The sequence below is a fragment of the Drosophila suzukii genome, chromosome X (genome assembly GCF_043229965.1).
Source record: "Drosophila suzukii chromosome X, CBGP_Dsuzu_IsoJpt1.0, whole genome shotgun sequence".
NCBI classification, from domain to species: Eukaryota; Metazoa; Arthropoda; class Insecta; order Diptera; family Drosophilidae; genus Drosophila; species Drosophila suzukii.
This window is the reverse complement of record NC_092084.1, coordinates 421,358-443,553: the sequence shown is the minus strand read 5'-3', so window position 1 is coordinate 443,553 and position 22,196 is coordinate 421,358. Positions and strand designations below refer to the sequence as shown.

The 22,196-nt window shown below is 42.1% G+C and overlaps 2 protein-coding genes across 3 annotated transcripts in view; both read left to right on the top strand.

The window, feature by feature from the left end:
* The window catches only part of RpL35 (Ribosomal protein L35), a 187,574-nt gene that overhangs the window by 98,672 nt on the left and 66,706 nt on the right, over positions 1-22,196 (top strand). The gene's annotated exons all lie outside the window — the stretch shown is intronic.
* Positions 447-21,051, top strand: Vsx1 (Visual system homeobox 1). Its single transcript, XM_036820196.3, has 3 exons — positions 447-1,054; positions 13,855-14,633; positions 20,066-21,051. The coding sequence occupies exons 1-3, from the start codon at positions 529-531 to the stop codon at positions 21,014-21,016; spliced, it is 2,256 nt and encodes a 751-aa protein (XP_036676091.3). The 5' UTR covers positions 447-528; the 3' UTR covers positions 21,017-21,051.

The window sequence follows — 22,196 nt, the reverse complement described above, 5'->3', positions numbered from 1 at the left end:
ATAGGGGAGTGCCCAGGCGGGAGAGAGATAAATGCCGGATAACCCCTCTGCATTGGAAGTTTCTGAGGTCAAAGCGGGTGAGTGAGGGAGACGACTGCATGGCGCTGCTATAGCCATCCCCTTCACGCCCGCAAAGATGGCGCTGCAAGTTGTTGTTGCCTTGCCCTGTGTGTGGGTGCGGGCGCCGACGCCAGCAGCGACGCCGACGGCGGCAGCGGCGTTCAACGCGACGCTTTTGCTGGCGTGCAGTTCGCTTTTCAATTTCAGTTCGTTTTCGAACGCCGCACCGAACGCTCCAGCGCTCAAAAACACACCAAACAACAAAAAACAAGACCACAAAAATAAAATACATACAAGCGCCAAGTGCGTGAGTGAACTTTTTTTCCTGTGTACGTGTACGTGTACGTGTGCGTGTGTCCACCAGCTGCCATGAGAGTGTGCGATAAATAGAAACTTGGGAACTCCGACTCTTTTCGAAAATAAACTCAGAACCCAAACAATCGCTCAGTGCTAAGTTCCGTCGGCAAAATGCAGGCCACCAAGATGCGAACGCCCTTCGCCATCCAGGAGATTTTGGGACTGGGCGCCTACCAGCAGCAGAACAGCGCCAGCGCCACGCCCTCGGAGGCGCCGCCCTCGCCGGCAGCCACGCCCCCGCCCACCGCGAGTACGCCCGCAAACGGCTCGATATCCGCCGGACAGCAGCAACAACAGCATCAACAGCAGCAGCAGCAACAGCAACAGCAGCAGCAGATGGACGGCCTCAGGGACTCCCGATCCATATCGCCGGACGTGTCCAGATTGTCGGCGGCTGCTGCAGCCGCAGCGGCGGCGGCCGCCCACTGCCAACTGCCCGTCTTCAATCCGGCCAACTTCTACGCCGCTGCCGGATACGCCGCTGCAGCGGACCCTGGCAACGCGGCGGCCGCCCACCACCACCACATGACCACCTTGGCGGCGGCCGCCTATCTCCGGGGATTCCTGCCACCCGGGTTCAGCACGCCCCACGAGTTCCGGGGACACTTCCAGCAGCACTTCGGCGCCCAGTTTGCAGGTGAGTCAGGTGATCGAGATCCCCGGTTTCCCCACCTAAGTATTGGTATAGCCTATTGAGAACCTCATTTCACTCCTGGTACTACCATCAGTTATAGGGCCCTGTTTATGAGTAATGCCTTAACTCGTAAGAGTACCAAACAAATCCCAGTGGGATCTGGTACTCCAAAATATGTTAATATGATATAACCAAAATGCTCGTACATTTATAAATAAATTTGTGCACCCAATTAAATAGTTACAAAGGCATTTTTTTTTAACTCAACGCAAAGCATATAGCGACCTTAACTTTTTATTTACCGGAGTTATTGACCCCGAAATCCACATACATTTCAATCACTTTCCTATCTCGGTTTCTGTTATAGATATAAACTGCTTTAAATGCAAAATAAGTTCATTTAAGTCCTTTTTTAACCTATATCTTGGGCCCTACCTTCTTTTAACGTTTGTACTCTTGTACTTAACGAATACTCATTCTTTCTATTCAATTCAAAATTATATCTACAAAATATTGAATTCTTCAGAATGCCACTCTCTGGAAATAAAATCATGGTACATGGTACCAACTATTCTGTTTCTAACATTGAACGTTTAAAGAAAAACATTGGAAATAAATGAATTTTTTGCCCTTTCTGATGCCTAATTCGATATGGTTCAAAAATCGACTAGATTAGGATTTGCAGGATTTAAAACAACGATGGTATATTTAATGCCAACTAGTTTTAAGGAATTTTAGTTGGGCATCCCCAGAATACGCATCCCAACTACTTTTTTTTTATAAAATAGAGCATGAATTGATATTCCTCCTGCACTTTGCCATTGAGTTGCTTCGAATGGGGTACAAAAGGAAGGAGGGATGGCTAATTAGGGGGAGTGCGGGGCAGGAGCTGCATAGCGCTGAACACTCTGTTGCATCTGCTGTACGGGTGCAGCCAAGTGGCAACCGCATCTGTCTCCTGCATTTCGTACTCGGCACTCAGAGTCTTTCGTCCCTCGACCTGGTCCTTTTGCCCACCCGTAGGCGCAACTAATAAGCTCAAAGGGTTGGCAATTGAGTCGCGTCCTCATCGGAGTTAAAACAATGAAACGACACGATTAAGCACAGCACAAAGGGCGTGGATGCGGACACAGGGGAGGTTACCGGGGTCCAGCTTATTAATAACACTTATCCACTCGAAAAAACGCCTTAAATTTTAAATATTAAGCTCAAAAACTTGATTTGCAATAGGTCATTTAACCGGGGGTCTAGAACTTCCGGCTCTACTAAGTAGTTACAATTGAACTGTTTCATACGTTTGGTGGTATACCAAATTCATGTCATTATCAAGATCATTGGCAATTTATAGTTCTGGTATGTAAGTAAGTAAGGAGTAAGTAAGTTGGTAATGAAGTAATTGCTTTATTTTAATTATACAATTGCAAATTTTAACCCTACCTTACGCCTTTAATTTCCTGAATGAAGCAGTTTAACTTGCTAAGATTATATTACTGATTTTTCTAAGTGTACACACAGAATGAGGAGGAATAGAAGGAGGGGCGTGGCAGGGGCAGGGGCGGTAAGTGAGCGGCAGCCGTCCTGTCAGCAAAGTGTGAAATCTCACACACACTTCACTCGAGGCACGATTTTGGTTTCTCTGAGTGTGTGTGTATCGCTAATTAAGCGCATAATTTTCAGTGAAATTAGCAAACTCCAGTTGGCACGAGCATCCATGCGATAGCCAGTGGAGCTTCATCAAAAGAGGTTCCAGCTTCAGAGAATTACGGACAGTTCGGGAATATAACTTTAATGGGTCTTACTCCGGTAATTCCAAAGCGTATACGTAACAAACAACGCACAAACAGTTGGAGTCCTATAACTTTTGGGAGGTCGTATAAATGTCTCTAAGTTTATAAATTTTTATTTTCATCTGGATGACACTGTTCTACTTTTCAATGGAATATGGCAAGCTGTTCAAAGGTGAAGTAATAATAAATAAAACACTATTATGTATATCAGCCTGTTTTTTGTTTATTACTATACACCCGCAAAGTTAAGTATTTCTACAAAATATAATATTTAAAATTAAATAAAGATATCTTGTTATTTGCTTTGGAGCACAAAGTTCTAGGAACCTTTTTATGCCGCATTTATTATTTTAAGTGCATGTAAAACCGTCTTTTGCTGTTGAACTCCATTTCCCGGCCGAATGGCCACGCCCCCGCAAGATTTTCACCCGAATCGCCCATCTCCTTTCCGCAACACTTTCCACACACTCTCATGGCAGACACAATTGCATCCGAGAGTTACACGCACTTAATTTGTTAAATTTTCACACTTTACATATGTTTATTTGTCATTCCGTTCCCTTTGTGTGGTTCTTCGTTTCGGTTTCTTCGTTTGTCATTCAGTCATTCCGTCATTGTTGACCTTTCCGGGAGCTGCTGCCAACCACTTTAAAGTCGTCTTTATCCCGCTCTTCTTCTAGTTCTACCTTTGCACTGCGCGAAAATGCGGAAAGCGAACTTTATTTAATTGTCCTTTTATAATAGGTTTGATCAGAAATAAGAACTACCAAACCCCCCATTTAAACCCTTTCAAACTACTACCTCATTTGGGTTTTGCACTTAATTGATTCCTTTTTAATAATAAGGAATCTAGATAAACTGGTATGATTTAATACCATAAAATTCGAAAAGGTGTTTTTAGGTTACTTCCAAATGAGATCTTCATCATCATGAGATGCATCCACTGTGTTCCCAGCCAATTCTCCTGAAGTAGGTGCACATTTTTTTCGCCTGCACCCTGGCACATCCTTTTCAACTTGTTCTTCTTAGTCATGCCCATCGCAGTTATTTGCCGAAGGTCCGTTCGCACTTTGTTTGCACAACAGCAGAAGTTGAGACCCCGAGGCTCCTTGCGAGCTGTAAAAAAGGCAACAAACGCCGTGTCCTTTCCCGGTTACCAGATCCTGGACCCGAGGAACACGGGGCGTTAGTTTCGAGGCAAATTGTGTACAAAATAAATCGACTCGAGTGGTTAACCGCAGCTGGAACATGGGAAAATAGCAGGGGAGTGGGTGGGCGAGCAGCAGCCTTTCAGTTTTCTTTTTCTCGGGCGAAATTGCTACTTGCACGTTGTTAGCCTTAATTTGAGTGGCCATTGAGGAGCTCTCTTTTTACCTCGGCTTTCTGGCTCTAATAAATATTTGCTCGAGAGATCCTTGGCGTATGTTGTGTCCTTTTGTTCGCATCGCTTTCCTCGTGTAATGCAGGCCACTATTTTTCTTTCTCTTTTTCCACCTTGGTATGGTGTCTGGTATTATTCTTGTACTTCTATTTTTCTTCGCACATTTGGCTGAGCTGCCCTGTGAGCCATTTGGTTGTAAGCGCCTCTTTTTCTCGCCCATTGTTGTCTTGCCGCCTTAGTCATGTGTAATTTTCCCTGCGCTCTGGAAAGTTAATTTGTCTTAATGACAAATAATTGCAGACAAATTGGTTTCCCCAATTGGGTTTCCCCAAAGAAATAACTTCACAGCAGATTAACGGCTTTAGGAGTGTTTTCTTCAACTTCCATTGATTTAGTAATTGGTATATTAACTTAAATCACTTAACGGTTGCAAAAGTACGAAAAATATGCTTTGCAAACTTTCTAAATACAGATTGTCAAATGTTCTAGAGTAAGATCTAAATTCTGGAACGAAGTTCTTGATTTAATGCAATATTCAACTGAAAATTAATGAAGTTATAAAAACTGTAACACCGTTTAAAATACTCTTAAATCAAGACCAATTTGTTTTGTTTTTAAATTTCAAGACCACTTTCTCTGTCTAAATTAAAAAAATGAGCTGTCATTTGGTTCTTTTGATCCATACCTAAATCCAATAATGGCAAAAGGTCCCTTGTCACGCGTGTCTTTGCCGACTGTAAATCAATCGCACCAATTTTGAAAGCCAAAAATAATTACCACAAAAGAAGCGGAATAAAGAAAAATCCCAAGGAAAAGAAAACCTCACAAAACGCAGCAGCGATAAGAATCTGTACTCTTCACAAAAAAGGTAAAAGGTGTCTCAGATATTTTTGCGATATTATTGTGCGCCGCAAGGACGCACTTCCGATACAAATCCTTGCACATTTCCTGCCCCTACGGCAAAGGAAATTCGATAGTTTTCGCACATTTTCCCAAACAAGAGACGAAAACTGCTGGGAAAATTCCCTAAAAACTGTACACAAATTGCTATATCAAGTGTTAATTATGTGACAATGAGTAGGTCAAAAAGTAGAAGAAGAAGGAAACGAGAACGAGAACGAAAATAACAGCTATTATTTTCTTAATCATTTTTTAATTAGAAAACTTCAAGTTCGGGTTTCAACGAAACCGGACGAAACGAAAACAAATATGGTCGGATGATACGCGTGGTTTTCACATTTAGGGTTTTTCCGAAATGTTGCTTCCAGCGAAGTGCAACCGAACTGCAAGTGGCCCCGCTGGATAAACAGAGGGCCAGAAATTGATGACAACAAGTGGCAGGCATTGAAAGGAGCTCAGTCCTACCACCGGCCGACCAAAATTTGAACCAGCTGCATGATCAGCCAAATGCAACCTGGACCACTCCACTTCAGGCTGCAGTTGCACTCGCACTCGCAGTCGCAGTCGTCGTCGATTTCCTAGGAAGCACTCGAGAGCGGTGTGTAAACAACTCGCACAGACACAGATACAGATGCAGATGCAGATACAGATACAGGCACAGATACAGATTTTCCAACCTCTTGGCTCTCAGGGTCCGAGATGGAGCCGAAGATTGGAGTCTGCCATCTACGAACCACAAACTATATAAACCTACAAGGCTAGTCAGCGCATCAGTTAAGTGGCTTTGTTCGCCAGTTTAAGCCCAATCCAATCCTAGTTCCAATCCCAGTCCCAGCTCGAACATTTTCTGCATGATTTTGCAGTTAAGCCCCCAGAGGGCAAACAGCATTCAGTATTCAGCATTTGGGGCCAAGTGGCATTTGGTAAAAAGTGCATGGACAGCAGACGAACATGATGGACAATTTTTTAGCCAGACGCTGTAGAAGTTGCATTTGCCAAATCAGAAATCCCGAGAGAAGGAGTAGGGCAATAAGGATGGATGATGCCTGAGAATGGGAAAGCTTACTCCGAAGAATGTAGAGCCCTGGGAAAGAATTCGATGAATACACTCGAACATCAGAGAATTCTATTCGTAAGAAGTTATCACACTTAAGTCGTACTAGGATTGATTTACTCATATCATTAATAACTGTATTTATAAGCCCAATTGCTATGCTAAGTGGCAACTCGTAATCCGTATATGTTAGTTTTTAATTTACATAGCCCTCGTCTTAGTCGTCTCTAAAATAGGAGTAGGAAACATAGCCCAAAGTTCCCTTTTATTTCCCATCATCACACGCAATTACCTCGTCGAATTTTGGCACTCTAATTGCCGTTAATCGAATCAAATGCCCAAAACTAGAGAGCTTCTCGAAGACTAGGTCCGCTGTTTGGGCGCCACTTTAGTAACTCATTGCGGCATTTTTACAGCGTTGCGTGTGCGCAAATTGAATATTAAACGTGTTAATCCATTTTATGGCTTCGCAAGGAACCCAAAAGTTGGTGTAGCTGCTAAGGGTCTTATTTTATTTGCCGATCTTAACACACAAGCACCCATTTCACGGGGGTGGTGTTGCTTCGCCTTTAAAAGGCGTTTGACTTTTTATTAATTTCCCTGTTGACAGCAATTTGCAACGGTACACGAATTTGTTACCACCGAAAAACATACCCACATATGCAAAGGGGGAGGAGGTGGCGCAGTGGCCAAAGGGGGTGCCATGGGGGGGTGAGGGGTAGGGGTGGTCTGAAGTTTTCGGCTGTTATATGTGTTTGCAACGAAAAGGCCGGAAAAACTTCCGCATGTGTTGATGGGTTAATAAATATTTGAGCGCACACAAACAGGCATTTGAACACCCTGCTGCATGCCAGCCGTGTGTGTGTGTGTTTTTATATTTACCGCTATTTCCGCACAGCATTTACAGTGTTGTAAAACGTAGCCAGCCGAAATGGACAGACCACAAAAGGGTTGTTGGTCGTTTGGCTGTTTGGTTTGCCGGTTTCGAGTTAGTTGCCCATTTAAATGGAACAACGTTCCGACCGACCATTTGCGAGGTGGCCCAAATTGGGGGGAGTAAGGCTGGTAAGCTGGAAGGCTGCTGGCGCCCCAAAGTCCTCAATTCCTAACTGTGCACAGCCCGTTTTATGGCCAAATGAATTTTACAAAAGTGAAACATGCAATTTGGCTTGGTTTCTGATTCGTAGCTTTTTTTGTGGGCTGAAAACAGCGAGCAGGGGAAAAGGTTGATCCAAAAATCGTACTGATCATTTGGTTGCGGAATCGATTGACCCAACCCGGGAAAGTCGTCCATGGGGCTTTTCTCTATAACTTATTCATATTATTTGCTGCAATAAGAAAGGCAATATATTTTAAAGCAATCGGAAAACGGGCGACACCCAAGATTTTATTCGCACACTTTATCAGAACCAATATCTTAACTAGTTCTTGCATTAGTCGAATAATACTATTTCCCTTCCAATTTCCTCGCATTACTGTTAACTTGATATACGACATAGCTGCATGCAATTCATTAGCTAATAGCCACCTAGTCGAGCCACGCCCACTTTGTCAACTACAGAACCCAACTGAACGCGAAATAATGTCTAATTATAAGGTGAAAATAGGGGGGAATTGGGGAAAATGGTTTGTGCGCAACAGCGGCAGAAATAAACGTCGGAGAAAAGCTGAGAAAAGCTCCTGCCTCACTCAAGAGTCTGGCGTATAAATAAATTAAAAGCGGAAGAATGTAAAGCGAGGCGGCAGAAGCGTTTTTCAAGGAGCCTGCGAAAGGAAAGGAAAATCGCACTAACTACCCAATTATTTCATTCAAGCTTCACTGCTCCGCTGCCGAATGGATGGAAAAACAGAAACGGAAAGCTTTCAAACAAACAAAAAAGAGTGGGTGCAGAACGGAGGAAAACACAGCTAGACAACAACAGGAAAATAGCAGAAAATCAGCTTGAAAATCGAAATACAATACACAGCAACAAAGCGCCAAGTGGTTGGGTGGGGGGTGGCGTCAATTTTGGGGGCAGGGTTTTCAAGGCGAGTAAGCAAATTTAAGCACAGCTTGGAAAATCAATGGCTGCGAATCTGCGAGTAAAAAAAAACACCAGCGAAATTGGAAAATAAGCGTAACACAAAACCAAAACCGGGAAAACCCCGCGGCCCCACAACACCCCACTTTTCCACCGCTTTTTCTTCAATTGTCATTGTCTGATTGTTGTTTTTCCCTTGGCGTTTCTTTCCCTTGTTTTTGTTTGAGTGTCAACAAGGAAAATAAAGGATCGATGTTTAGATCATAATAACAAAAACATAAGATAAATTTCCAACGTAAGAGTTACAACATTTTAATAACTTGAATTATAATCCTGAAAACTAAAATATTTAAGTTTCGTCTATTTTGTATATAGTATTTTTATATATGTTATTTACAAAATCGTCAAGGTTTTACTTGTTTACACTATAAAATCATTAAAAAACAAAAAGTTTTTCATTTAAAATTCGAAGATAGATTATTTAAAGTCCAGACCCAATCTAACTCATGTAAGAATCGCTGATATCAGCGACCTTTTCATTCCTTTCAATGACCTGTCGTACAGCGGCGGTATCTTCATTATTCATTTTGTTTTTATTATATTATTTAAACTTAAAGTGGAAACTCTCTCTGCCTTCCCGTGTGTCAGTCTGTTCCGGCCCCACACCCCACACACACATACACAGGTCCGCCATCTTGGAAAAACAACGCCTTTCGTATTTATTACAACAGCAAAGGCAATAGGAATAGCAACAATGCAAAATACGAGCGCAAATGGAGTTAACGAGCTAACTGCGGGACGTCCAGCCACCCACGCTTCGAAGCCCTCCAAAAAACCTTTAGAACCCCCCTCCAACCACTGTGCGAACCCCCCGTAAAGCCCCGAATATTTTGTTTCCCCCGCGGCGACAAACAACCACCCAGAAAACTGGGAGACAAGCCGAAAACGCAACCCCAAAACAAAAAGCAAGTCCCTCGTTGTGTAACAACTAGCAAGTTGGGAGAACAGCAGCCAACCCAACCGCCCAACCGCCCAACCACCCACCACCCCACCACCCACTTGCCTTGCCATTTTTCTTTTACCACTTTGCTTCTTCAACTTATTTACGTCTCCATTACAAATAATTGCGCGTCATATTGGCTCAGCTATACTTAGCCCTCGTCTCTCGCCCAGTCGAGGAAAGCCACCCCCGGCAGCACCACCCCCGGAAAAGCGCCCAGCACCACCCAATGGGGTAATGTTGCCTTGGCGCAAATAAATACTTATTTCTTTTCGGCGACCAAAAAAAGAGAGAAGAAAACCCACCCACTTTCGCCTAGACAACCTCCTCCTCGTAAAAGTGTAAGTAGTAAATACGCTTGAGTATTATTAACGTAAATGCAAAATTGCCAATTTCGAGTGTATTTCCTGTCAACAGAAATTTTTCTCTTTTTCCTCTCTACGGCGAAAATAAAATTAAAAGCAAGAAACAAGAGCTGAGGGAAAATATAAATCGTTTGAAAAGGGGCGTCGGTTTCCCTCGGCTTCATCTACTTCTTATATCGCCTGGTGGCACCCATGTGGCCCATCTACTAAATCGCTCTGCTATTACGCAATGATGCACTGCAAAAAAAACCATCATTTAATACAATATATATAGTTGGGATTGTTTAAAGATGTTTTCGGAAGTTAAGTTTAAATAAATTATCTTAAAAGTGTACACATAACTAAACCATGTACGAAATATATATGACATTTTTCCAACACTTTGAATTTAAATTCTGTGTCGGGTAGGAATCTTCAAAAATAAGGAAATACCCAGGTGCAGAAACCGCCGATTTTCCACCGTGTAATCGCGTTAGGAAACGGCCCAAGACAGGCATAGATCCACTCCACTCCTGATGCCAGTGCCAAACGGTGGTGCTCTCGATGGCGGTGGTTGGTGGGCTTTTATTAATATGTCTGGCAATTTCAATTTGACTTTATTGGTAATTTTACATTTCGACTGTGGACGCTGGCGGGGGGTCCCTTGGAGGATCTGCTACTTGGACGTCTGCCATTTATCAGGAGGAGTTCCTGGGGAGTCCATAAATCTATTTTGCTCAATGGGATAGGTTATTCGAAAGCTGCAGAAAGAACACGAAGTTCCGGACACAAATTAAAGCTATAAACATGCAAAATACTGCCAAGTCGAAAATAAAAGGAAATTTCTAGGACGAAATCTTTTTTTAAAAAGAATTATCATGCATATATGTGCCGTTAAAGAAAAAGTTAACAAGTTATAAAACTACGTTTCAGATATTTTTGATTATTAAAGCGAAATCCCCCTAACGCAGTACAAACTACCGAAAGGTAGCTATATAACTAAGCCCGAACTCAATAAATACCACAATAAATTGGCATACTATCGTAGCCGCTTCACTGGGCAGTTAATGCAATTCATGGAATGCCGCACAGAACAAAAGCCATTCGATCAAATTATTGCTTAATTGAACAATTAATCGATTCACAAAGGATCCCGAAAGGATACTCGGCCAAGGGATAGGACACAAAGGAGGCGGTCGTATACATTTCACCCCCACTCACCACACCATCCTCCAATCCACAAAAACCAGGAAAAGAACTACGAGTACATATCAAATTAATTTAGGCGGAAAACGAGCCAGAAAAACTTGGCGAAACGGGAATGAAAGTGGATAAGGAAAATGGCAAATGGAAAAGTTGGAGGACGGCACAAAATATCGCATGACCGAAAACAGAAAATCAAGCAACTCATGCCCCGATTGACTTACCCGAGTAGCAAATTAAATTAGTTGACGAACCGAACAGAACTGAACACATCGGAAAATAAGTGAGCTGGACCACCCCAAGCTGCACACTGAAATTTATTTTATTTATTAATACTTTTAAATAGGCTATATTTTTCCTTTACCCTTTTTTTATAGAAATACACCATTAAGCAAGACTTCAAGCCTTAGTTTGGGACTAACGTCCCTATATTCTCAATTTGTATATTACCTTTTGCTGAATCCATTTTTCCCAGCGTAGACGACATCGATAGCTGGCCAAAGTGGCTGACCACTCATCGCCCTCTCCGCAGTATATATATTTATATATGTATCATTAATGTGACTATTTATAAGTGTGCGAGGGCTTTTAAAGCATTTTTGCGAGGGTCTGACTTTGGCTTCGGACTGTATATGAATGTAGGGGATGCAGAGGGGGGTTGGTCAGCTGTCGTTCGCTGACCAGCTAATTGCTAATTGATGTGTGTCTAATTGTGCCGCCAAAGTAGCCAGGCAATAAAAGCACCGCTCAAACACATGAACTCGTGGGACGTACATGTATTTATAGAGAACTGAATAGATCCGTTGGGTAGTAAAATCAGGTCCAAATTGGTTGAAATGTGGAGCATATTTTGGTTTTATTAATACAAGTGCCTAGAAATGGCTCAAAAGTTGCAAGAGATTGAAATCATTTCAAATCAGAATATTAGTGAGTTCAACTACAAACATATAGACGTATTCCTCATCCAAATCAAGATCCAATAACTCAAATTATCGCAATTATGCTGTTTTGGGTTCTCATTCTAGAACCCATTGGAATTACGAAACAATAGAAAATGAAAATGAGTTAAAATTTTGACCCTCGCTTAAAAGAAAACTTTTAATGTAGGATATTAGAGAATTAAACCACAAATTCATAGAGGCATCCCACTTCGAAATCCGGATCCTAGAAGTCAAGTTATGGAATCTAGAAGTTCAGTTTTGGGTTCCCATTCTGGACCCCATTGGAATTGCTTAATAATCGAACATGAAAATGGGCTAAAAGTTTGACCCTCGCTTAAAAGAAAACTTTTAATGTAGGATATTAGAGAATTAAACCACAAATTCATAGAGGCATCCCACTTCGATATCCGGATCCTAGAAGTCAAGTTATGGAATCTAGAAGTTCAGTTTTGGGTCCCCATTCTAGACCCCATTGGAATTACGGAATAATCGAACATGAAAATGGGTTAAAATGTTGACCCTCGCTTAAAAGAAAACATTTAATGTAGGTTATTAGAGAATTAAACCACAAATTTAAAGAGGTATCCCACTTCAAAATCGGGATCCAATAACTCAAGTTATGGAATCTAGAAGTGCAGTTTTGGGTTCCCATACTGGACCCGATTGGAATTATGGAACAATCGAACATGAAAATGGGTTAAAATTTTGACCCTCGCTTAAAAGAAAAATTTTAATGTAGAATATCAGAGAACTAACCCAAAAATTCATAGAGGTATCCCACTTGAGAATCGGGATTCTATAAGTCAAGTTATGGAATCTGGAAGTTCAGTTTTGGGTTCCCATTCTGGACCCCATTGGAATTGCAGAGCTATCGAAATAATGAAAATGGGCTAAAATTTTGACCCTCGCTTAAAAGAAAACTTTTAATGTAGAACATCCGAGAATTAAACCACACATTTATAGAGGTATCCCACTTTAAAATCGGGATAGAATAACTGAAGTTATAGAATCTGGAAGTGCAGTTTTGGGACAAGATTTTGGAGGACATAGGAAACACGAAAAAATATTACATAGGAAATGCATAGGGCGTAACGAATTATGTCTTATTTCTTTGTATACTTGCAAAGAAACTAAGAACAGATCTAAATACTACCCAGAACTCGTAAATTGTAAAAACCCAGTAATCTTTATTAAATTGCCTGTAGAAGAATATACCTCATTAATAGATTGGTTAAAATAAGTGGCCGGAAGACCATCGAAGAGTAAGACCTTTCGTGTTCGTCGACCTCATCACCATCACCACCACTACCGCCATTATCATCATAATCATCCTTGTGGATCGGCTCATTCAAGCCATCACAATAGAACGCCCTGTGCAACACGCCTAAGCCGATTCGCGTTTAATTTGAGACCGAAAAAGGGCTAAACCACTTAACACTCTAACACCCTAATTGTCAAAACAAAGCCGGCACACGAAACCCGTCCGTGTCCGCTCGTCCTTTTTCTCCGCTTTCCTCTTCAAGGAGCTGTGCAGGGCAAAGAAAATATTTGCCATCTGAGGGTGTGTGTTGCTATTTTCTCGGCTTTCCAGGAAGGTGCAAACACAAACACATTTAACCCTTTGCTGACATTTGAATAAAATCCAGGCAACTTGTCAAAATCTGCGCGACACATCGAGTTGAACGGGCATGGAGCGATTTTCCAGCTGCCGCTTTATCGTGTGCGAAAAATCGACTTCTCGAATATCTGCCCGCCATTGTCTGCCGTTTAAAGGAAATAGGATTTGCCACAAAGATTGGGTTATGGTTTTTGTGCCAGGGATTTTGCTCGGGATCGGGGGCTACATCCTACGACATGTGTTTAGCAAGCGCCAGGAATTCGAGTAAGCCGTGGCGTATGGAAAGGGGTTGAAGACTTCTCAGAAATATGATTACAGATTCGGAATAATGGTAGGTAATCATTTTTGTTCACTCTTCAAAAGCTCTGCCGGACTTAAATATAGTCTAACATTTTTCAGATTTGTTTGTTCTCTGATTTAAAAATCTAAACCATTGAAGAGAAAACTTATTATTAAATAATTTTATATTAGAATTTGGTATGCTAAATGGGAAAAGCTGGGTATCTTAACGTTTAGTCAACGCAACTTAATTTTTTTTCCATTTTCTCCTGCAGAACAAGCTGCCGCACGAGGACAGGAGTATGCCAGCAGTTTGGCCAATGCCAGTGGTGACGAGCAGTCGCCCAGCAAAAATAGCAGTTCGTCGGGCAACGGGTCCGGAGGATCGGGATCCGGTTCCGGGGGTTCCGGTTCGGGAAGCGCCAATCAGACCTCCAATGGCCTGGGACATTTAGGCTCGCCAACGGCCAACAATGGTGGTTCAGCTGGGGGAGCCGGAATAAGCGGATCGGGTGGAGCTTCTGGAACCTCCGGGAGCACCTCCACATCCGCTGGAAACGGCGGAAACTCCGGCAGCCGCTCTTCGCCAGCTGGTGCGCACCACTCGGCCGCTCTGGCCGCCCATCAACATGCAGCGGCTGCTGCGGCCGCCGCTCATCATCATGCCGCAGCGGCCGCCGCCGCCCATCATGCCCACCACGCCCACGCCCAGGCACACGCTCATGCCCACGCCCATGTCCACGCCCATGCCGCCCACGCTGCCCATGCGGCCCATGCCCATGCCCATCATGCCGAGGCGTTCCTGGGGGCCACTGGCGGACCTGGAGGTAATCCCAACAGCCTGCTAGCCGCCCATGGCGCGGATGTCCTGGTTGGCCCCGGCGGAACGGGTCCCGGGGGAAAGAAGAAGAACAAGAGGCGACATGGCAGGACGATCTTTACCAGCAGCCAGCTGGAGGAGCTGGAGAAGGCCTTCAAGGAGGCCCACTATCCGGACGTGAGTGCCCGGGAACTGCTGTCCATGAAAACTGGCCTGGCCGAGGATCGCATTCAGGTAAGCAGTCCCCTATATTCGATATCAGCTATAAGGAAATGTCCCATAAATAAAATCATTGATCTCCTATGGTATTTAAATCAATATTATTTTATAAATTTATAGTCAATACTAAGAGTTGAAAATTGATTTCCTCGACTTTAGAACTTACCGATTCACCTCAGAGGAACTGTTTTCTGACTGTCCCTGAGTAAATCAAGGATTCTCCATTTTGGGTTTTGCGGCTTTTTTAATGGAGAAATGGGGGGCTATCAGGCTGTCACGTAGCACTGCAGAATCAAGCTAAGGATACGCGAGCGTTCTTCTGCCATTTTATAGCCATTTTTATGGCTTTTCTCATCCAGAACTGGAAAGGATTGTAATCAAAGGCGGCTTCGATTCGATGGGAGTGTTTCGTGGCCCCCATAAAGGAAATTTAAAAATGGGGAGTGCACATGGCACTTGGCAAGTGTTGCCACACGTAATGAGGCCTCGCTGATTACGTAATTACGAATGCACACAATTGCAATTGCAACGTCCAAGTAGCGAAACAAAAACGGAAACGGAATGAAGTAAGAAAACGTGGCACTTGGCACTCGCCGACACTCCAAAAAATTCACAAAAAATTCGTTACAAGAGCTCGCGAGGTGCGAGCTTCAAAATTGCAAATTATACTTTTTAAAGCGCCCGTTCCGATAATAGAAACTGAAACCAAACCAAACACAAGGGGTAAATAAGTCCAAATTAGAGCTGCAATGAAGGGAGTTGTAAAATCTTTAGGACAAGGGAAAGGAAAAATTGTATGGATTAAATAGTACAAAAAAAGGTTTAGTCAGAGTTTTTTAAATAATCCAAGTGTTGGATTAAGATGGACATTGTCTATTAACTTTTTTAGATTAGAATCTTGGTAAACGTAAAAAAATTATTTTATTAGAGTTTCAAACCAAAACATTATGGTTGATTATTATTATTCAAGTTTAACAATATTTTCTATTTATAATTTTTTTTTAAATAAAATATTACAGATTTTTGATAGTAAATTTAAAAATAGAGCATTGGGTGAGAGGTTCTGACAAATAATTAATTTTATTTTTGCTTATAACTGGTAATCATAAGACTTATAGCTCCAATGGCACTTTAATTTTTGGGGACTTCCCCTAATAAATCAACCCCACCTTCCGTAACTCCCGTTATTCCATTAACCACTTGAAAATCCGCAAGATGGCGCCACATCAATTGCACCGTATGTGGGTGTGAGTGCATCCTGCTTTGCATTTGTGTGCGAAAATCAAATTAACAAGCACAATTGGCCGAAAGGCAAAAAGAAACAACACCAACAAAAAAGCCGACAGTCGGGCAGAAAGAAGAAGAAGAGCTGCAGTAAACATAATACCAAAACATTCACACACGCAAATACACTTCAATTAAGTGCAAATATGGCGCACAGCTGGAAAAGAGAGTGGTGAAAGAGGGGATGGGAGGGCGAGGAGGAGAGGCAATCATTAGCAGCACTATAAGAATGGGCTGAGAAAGGGGAGGGCGAAAGGAGAAGAGGGAAGTGGAAAGGGTAAAGGGGGAGGAGGAAACAGGAAAGAGGAAGAGAAACGGCAGCCATGCAAATTTGCAAAAAACAACGGCAAATATCGGAGCCACCATTCAAAGTCTCTCCTCTCTCTCTTTTTGTGTGTTTTTTGCCTGCCGTTTTTAATTGCATTTCATTTTGCGTGCATTTCGCGCATTATGTGTGTTTTCTGCAATTCTTCCCCTTTTTTGCATAAATTTCCCCTTTAAAACCAAGTAAAAGAAACATGGCCAAACATGTTTTTCAGCCCCTCTCTGTCTCTCTCGCTCGGGAATTGCCCTCTCTCCCTCACTCTTATTGGCTTTTTTTGCTGGACTGGAAGTTGCCAAAAGATTTGCCATCGCCGAAAGCCAACGACCAGGCGACAAAGGCGTCGCAATCCAAACAAAATGCTAATCCCTATCAACCTTAGGCAGTTGGACATTGTTTTGATGTTAGTGATGATGAAAATTACTACGCATTTAATTTTTTACCATCCCAATCTTTTTGTATTAATCACTTTGTCATTCCATATCATATCACATATTCTGAAAAAAACTGGCAAGATAAGGCTATATTTTACAATTAATATTTAACAAATTAATCTTTCATTTCAATTATTGTAACCTATTAAAGGTGTGACAAGAACGGAGCTAGGATCTGCACACGTTGTCTGCCAAATTTAAAACTTTTTTGCACTTCTCTTTGGCCGCTTACATCGCCCCCTTGTGATGCTAATTTCCATACACATTAACAGAAAAAAGAAAAGGCAAAAACAAAGAGCAGACCCTTTGAGAAAACATGAAACATACAATCGGCTTTTAAAACAATGCAAATTGCATTAAATGAAAAAATCAAATTGCACTCCACCGCATGTTCAAATTTTTTCCAATTTGCTACAAAAAAATGAGAAAAAATTGCCACTTTGGCGATTTTTAAAAGACAAAAGAAACTGCACTTGCACTTCAAAGAAATAATAAAGAGCAAGTGTTTCCTTTTTTCCAAATCTTTGAGTGTTCTTTAGCCGAATAATCGAGACTTTCAAGCCTTTAAAATTAAGAAACAAAAGAATAATTGGTTTAACCAAGACTCGGGGACATTGGTATTTTCGCTATATTTTAAATAGGTCTCGGAAAATGAAAATAATGAAATAAAAAAAGTGTTGCTTCAAAGTACTTAAAAAGCTGTTATTGGTCATAAAACTGTAACCAGGTGATAAGATGCATAATGAAAATTGCTCACTTAAAATTAAAAAAGCTTACACTATGAAATTGCATTTTTCTATTGCAATAACACATACATAGTAGCTTGACATGCTCACTAACAATTGCAAATTGCACCATCTATATTTATTTTTTGCATAATTTGGTTGCTCCTTGCATTAATTACACACTCTTGCGTTTCTTTTCTCCTGCGCTTTTAATGAGCTGTTAATATTAACGCACACATGAACCAGCAAAGGGAAAAAATGAAATTAAAAATGATTATGCATAATTATGTAATTAACATTTAAACAAAAGAGGTTATGGCTGTGCAACAAAAGCATTTAACAAATTGCTATTTGTGCGTCCCCCTTATTTCTCACATTTTCTCACATCAGAATGTTAAAATATTTTTGCCAACAATTATGTAGTTTTTCTCTTAAAGTCCATAAATGTTTGATGCGTTCAGAGTTCTGGAGGCCTTATACATAAGTATAAGCCTTAGAAATACTTTTTTCTATTAGTGTCTTAAATTATACATTTAAAATGCAAAAAATCCCAAATGCTTTTTTTATAGGCAGTAATACTAGCTGTTTTAGAACTTTGGCAGCGGTGTTTGTAATAGACCTTTTTTAGGCGTATTTTAAAAAGTCATTTATCACGGCATTAGCAACACCGATTGAGTTCGTCCGCCCGGGACCGTCGCACCCCGGTCACTGGGCATCATAGATAGATAGATACATATATTTCTGGCTGCAGACTTGGGTTCGAGGGGGTGTTAAGTGTTGTCAACTCAAGCAGATTTAATTTGCCATGTTTTCGCTTTGCTTTTTTCGTGATGCTGCTCAAGTGCAACAATAAACAAGGCAAACAACTGTAAATGCAAATGTTGACATCACACCGACCGAATTGAAATAAAAAACAAGAATTTCAGAAGGGAATAAAAACAGGACGAGGCCGCGTGGCGGGGTATTTAAAGCGATTCGGTCCTTGGAGAATTGCGGCACATGTCGTTACGTCAGCAACCCTGGGAAAACTTGAACTTTTACAACAGAAGATTAAGTTGTCCCCGGGGAAAAGGGGAGAACGGCCGCAACTTGTCTGCGAAAATGGAAAATTGACCGTTTAATGTTGTCGGCCGGCAGCATTTCTTGTTAATGTTTCATATTGTTCCTAATGTTGTTACTAATAAGTACTCGAGCAGCCGGGGGATGCGCGACAAGTGTTGTTGTCAAAGGGCGACGAAGGAGGGAAACGGCAGAAAGGGGAAGTCCCCTGTTAAATTAATTAGTTTTTGGTCGCTATTGTCCCGGAGAATCCCCACCCCGAGCTCCTGATTTTCCGTCGCCTTTGTGCGGCCCTAAACAATCGCAGGACTCGATGATAATCCCTGAAAAATATTGTCGCTGGCGCAAATAATTTCTTAATTAATTTGCACTTGCACAGCGAAGTGCAGTGAGTTATTTAGAAAGTTAATTGATGAGGAACTCAATTTGTTGACCTCTTTCTATGATAAAATACATAACTACAACTGAGTTATATCAGACATAAGCGGTAAAATGAGGGTTTAGTTATAAAGACAGGGCTGCACTTACCTCCTTGTTGATCTGGAGGTGCCTTGATCGAGGAAAATATAGATCGTAGGTAAGGGCACACAGCGAACACATGCGAAACTAGTCGGGGTTTTGCACTACATGCGGGGAGGTCTTTATTGATTCACTTCTAAATAGGAACTGGCCCAATTTGAGCTTAAGAGCTCCAGAGCTTAGTGGAGACCTGGAGACTGTCGGAGGGGGAGAGCGGTGTGAGTGATATGGACGTTTCTCGAGAAACCGTTTGTGATACAATTGCATATAGAAAGAAGAGTGTGAGTGAGATGGAGTCATCTTGAGAAACCGTTCATTGATAATCTTGTAAATGGGCACTAAACTACGCCGTCCAGGTAAAACGGTGCAATGCACTTGCATATAGGAATTGATTAGCATAACCAAAGCTTAAGGGCGTAGACTTGGGGAACTGTCTAAGAGAGAGATCGAAAAGTGTTTCATTGATACAGTTGTATATAGGAACTAACAAAGCCTAGCTCAGGTAAAGGTTAGGAGAGTGTGAAGGGGATAGACATATATATCTTGACACACTGTTCATTGATTCAGCTGTGTATAGCAACTAAGATCCCCTAACTAAACTTTGGGAAGAGTGTGAGTGAGATGAGAAACCGGACATTGATAATCTTGTCAATGGTCACGTACATAAGAAAAACTTGGGTAAAACGGTACGAAGTGGAGAGATGGTGATGCGTGCTCTTAAACTCTCTATTTACACTCTATAACAAAATATTCTGTTTTATAAATTAAGCAAATACCAAACATATACATATGTGTATACATACATACATACATATATGTACATATGTACATAAAGAAAATAATCAACTGATGCATAGGCTTACATTTAACCCTGAAACTGCAAAGTTATTTTTAAATGCAATACCCCTTAAAAATTTCTGCAGTTTTGGTGTTGAATAAAGTCCCTCCTCTTGTCCCAAACCCAGAGCCCTCTGACCCAGTTTTACTTTTTAATTGCGTATTACGTTGCAGGGCCAAAAATAGAGATAATAGTGATAAGACACCCGAGTAACCCCCAATACCCCACACACAGATCACTAATTTGGGTTCTTTGCTCTTTTGCAGGTCTGGTACCAGAACCGCCGGGCCAAGTGGCGCAAAACCGAAAAGTGCTGGGGCCACAGCACCAAAATGGCGGAGTACGGTCTCTACGGGGCGATGGTGCGGCACTCGCTGCCCCTGCCGGAAACAATTATAAAGTCGGCCAAGGAGGACGAGTCGGTGGCTCCCTGGCTGCTGGGCATGCACAAGAAGTCCCTGGAGGCCGCCGAGCTGCTGAAGAGCGACGAGAGCGACCGCGAGACCCCAACCTCGGACGACACGAACACCAGCTACTCCGCCGGCAGCACCCACAACTCCCCGATCTCAAGCTTCTCGATCTCACGGCTGCTCTTCGACGCACCCCCACCGGCGGCGGGTTCCGCAGGGGGCAAGGGGCACCACCACCACCACAAGGGCCACCACCACGCCCACGTTCACGCCCAGGCACAGGCGCATGCCCACATGCTGTTGCACCACCAGCAGCACCACTTGCACGGCGGAGAGCCCTCAGGATCGGCTGGGCCACCGGCCCACCACCCCTACAACCAGCAGCAGCACCTGCACCACCTGCAGCAACTGCAGCAGCAGCAACAGCAGCAGACACAGCAGCAGCAACAGCAGCAGACACAGCAGCAGCAGCACCACCACCACCAGGTGCACCACATGCACCACCACAATGCAGCAACCGCAGCAGCCGTTGCTGCAGCAGCAGCGATGGCTGTGGCCTCCGCGTCCTCCGCCGTGACCATCGCCGAGTCCGAGGCGGAAGAGGAGCAGGACGACAACGAGGACATGGAGCTGGACAAGGACTGCGAGCTGGAGGAGGAAGTGGAGCGCGTGGACAACGACAACGAAGGGGATGCGGACGTGGAGCCCGAGATAGACATCTGTGACGACCACGACGAGGAGGTGCGTCTGCAAGAGCAGCTCTTGCTGAAAGTCAAGCAGGAGCAGGCCCACCACGGACCAAGATGAAACATGTACATCGACGTGTTGTTCTAAGGACAACGGTAAACATACAGGATTCGAAACACATCCGGCTAAATGCAATGAACGTTTTCTAAGCATAGACGAGCTTTTTGGTCTGGGTTGTGTGCTGTACTCAAAATGTTTTCAAAACAAACGTCAAAACAATATGTGGTCTTCAGGCAAAACACACAGCCCAGGCTAAAAACCTTACATTAAAGGCATTACATTCATAACAAACGAAAAACAAAAACCTAAACTTAAAGCCAACAATTTTTTTTCATACACCTAAGCTGCACAAGTAATTAATCTATACATGATAACATATATTCTCTCATTTTTTAGTGTAAATATTAAATTATTACAAGTATGAAAGAAAAACACAAGACATTAGCGCGTAAAAAGAGCTGCAACGATTTGCAAAATTTTTAAAATATGCTAAATGTGATTTAATTTAGTTGTCAATTCTAAACAAGGCTTTTTATGGTTTAAGACTTTTTTTTGCCTATTACATTTAGTGATTTTTTTTAACTGAACTTTCCTTCCTGTAAAAAATGTACATACCAAGTCAAAATTCAATCAATCCATCAACGTATATGTACACGTGCTACAACCTGAAACGTAAAAACAGTCCACTGCCTCTGGCCCTAATATTATCTACTTTTTTCCTTCATAACTCAAATTTTTTGCAACAAAAACGAAAATACATAAAAACCAGCAAATTGTGTAATTAATTAAAAAACAAAACAAATCCACATACAATACACATACTTATATATGAAAGTTAGATGAAATAAAATGGATGACATATAAATATAACTGGCTTTGTGTTATTTTCTGAGGGTTCTGTTCAAGATAAATATTTTGTGGAGCAAAACGGTCGTATGGCTATGTCACCTGCTTTAATTTCGACTAAGTGACTGGGTTTATTTAAAAATGCATTACAGACTATGAAATATAAGTACATTTTTTCATTGACTGCTTTCAAAGTTTTATTTTTTCATACTACACCAACAAATTCATTATTGGGAGTATTAAAAAAGTCAATTATTTAAAAATCTTGGTGGATGTAATAACAGATCCGTAAAAAAGGGTTAAGCAACATGTAATATGTTTACCCATTCGAAATGCTGACAATTTACAATTTAGTTACCTGACATACTGTAACATACATAATGTAAAATGTTTC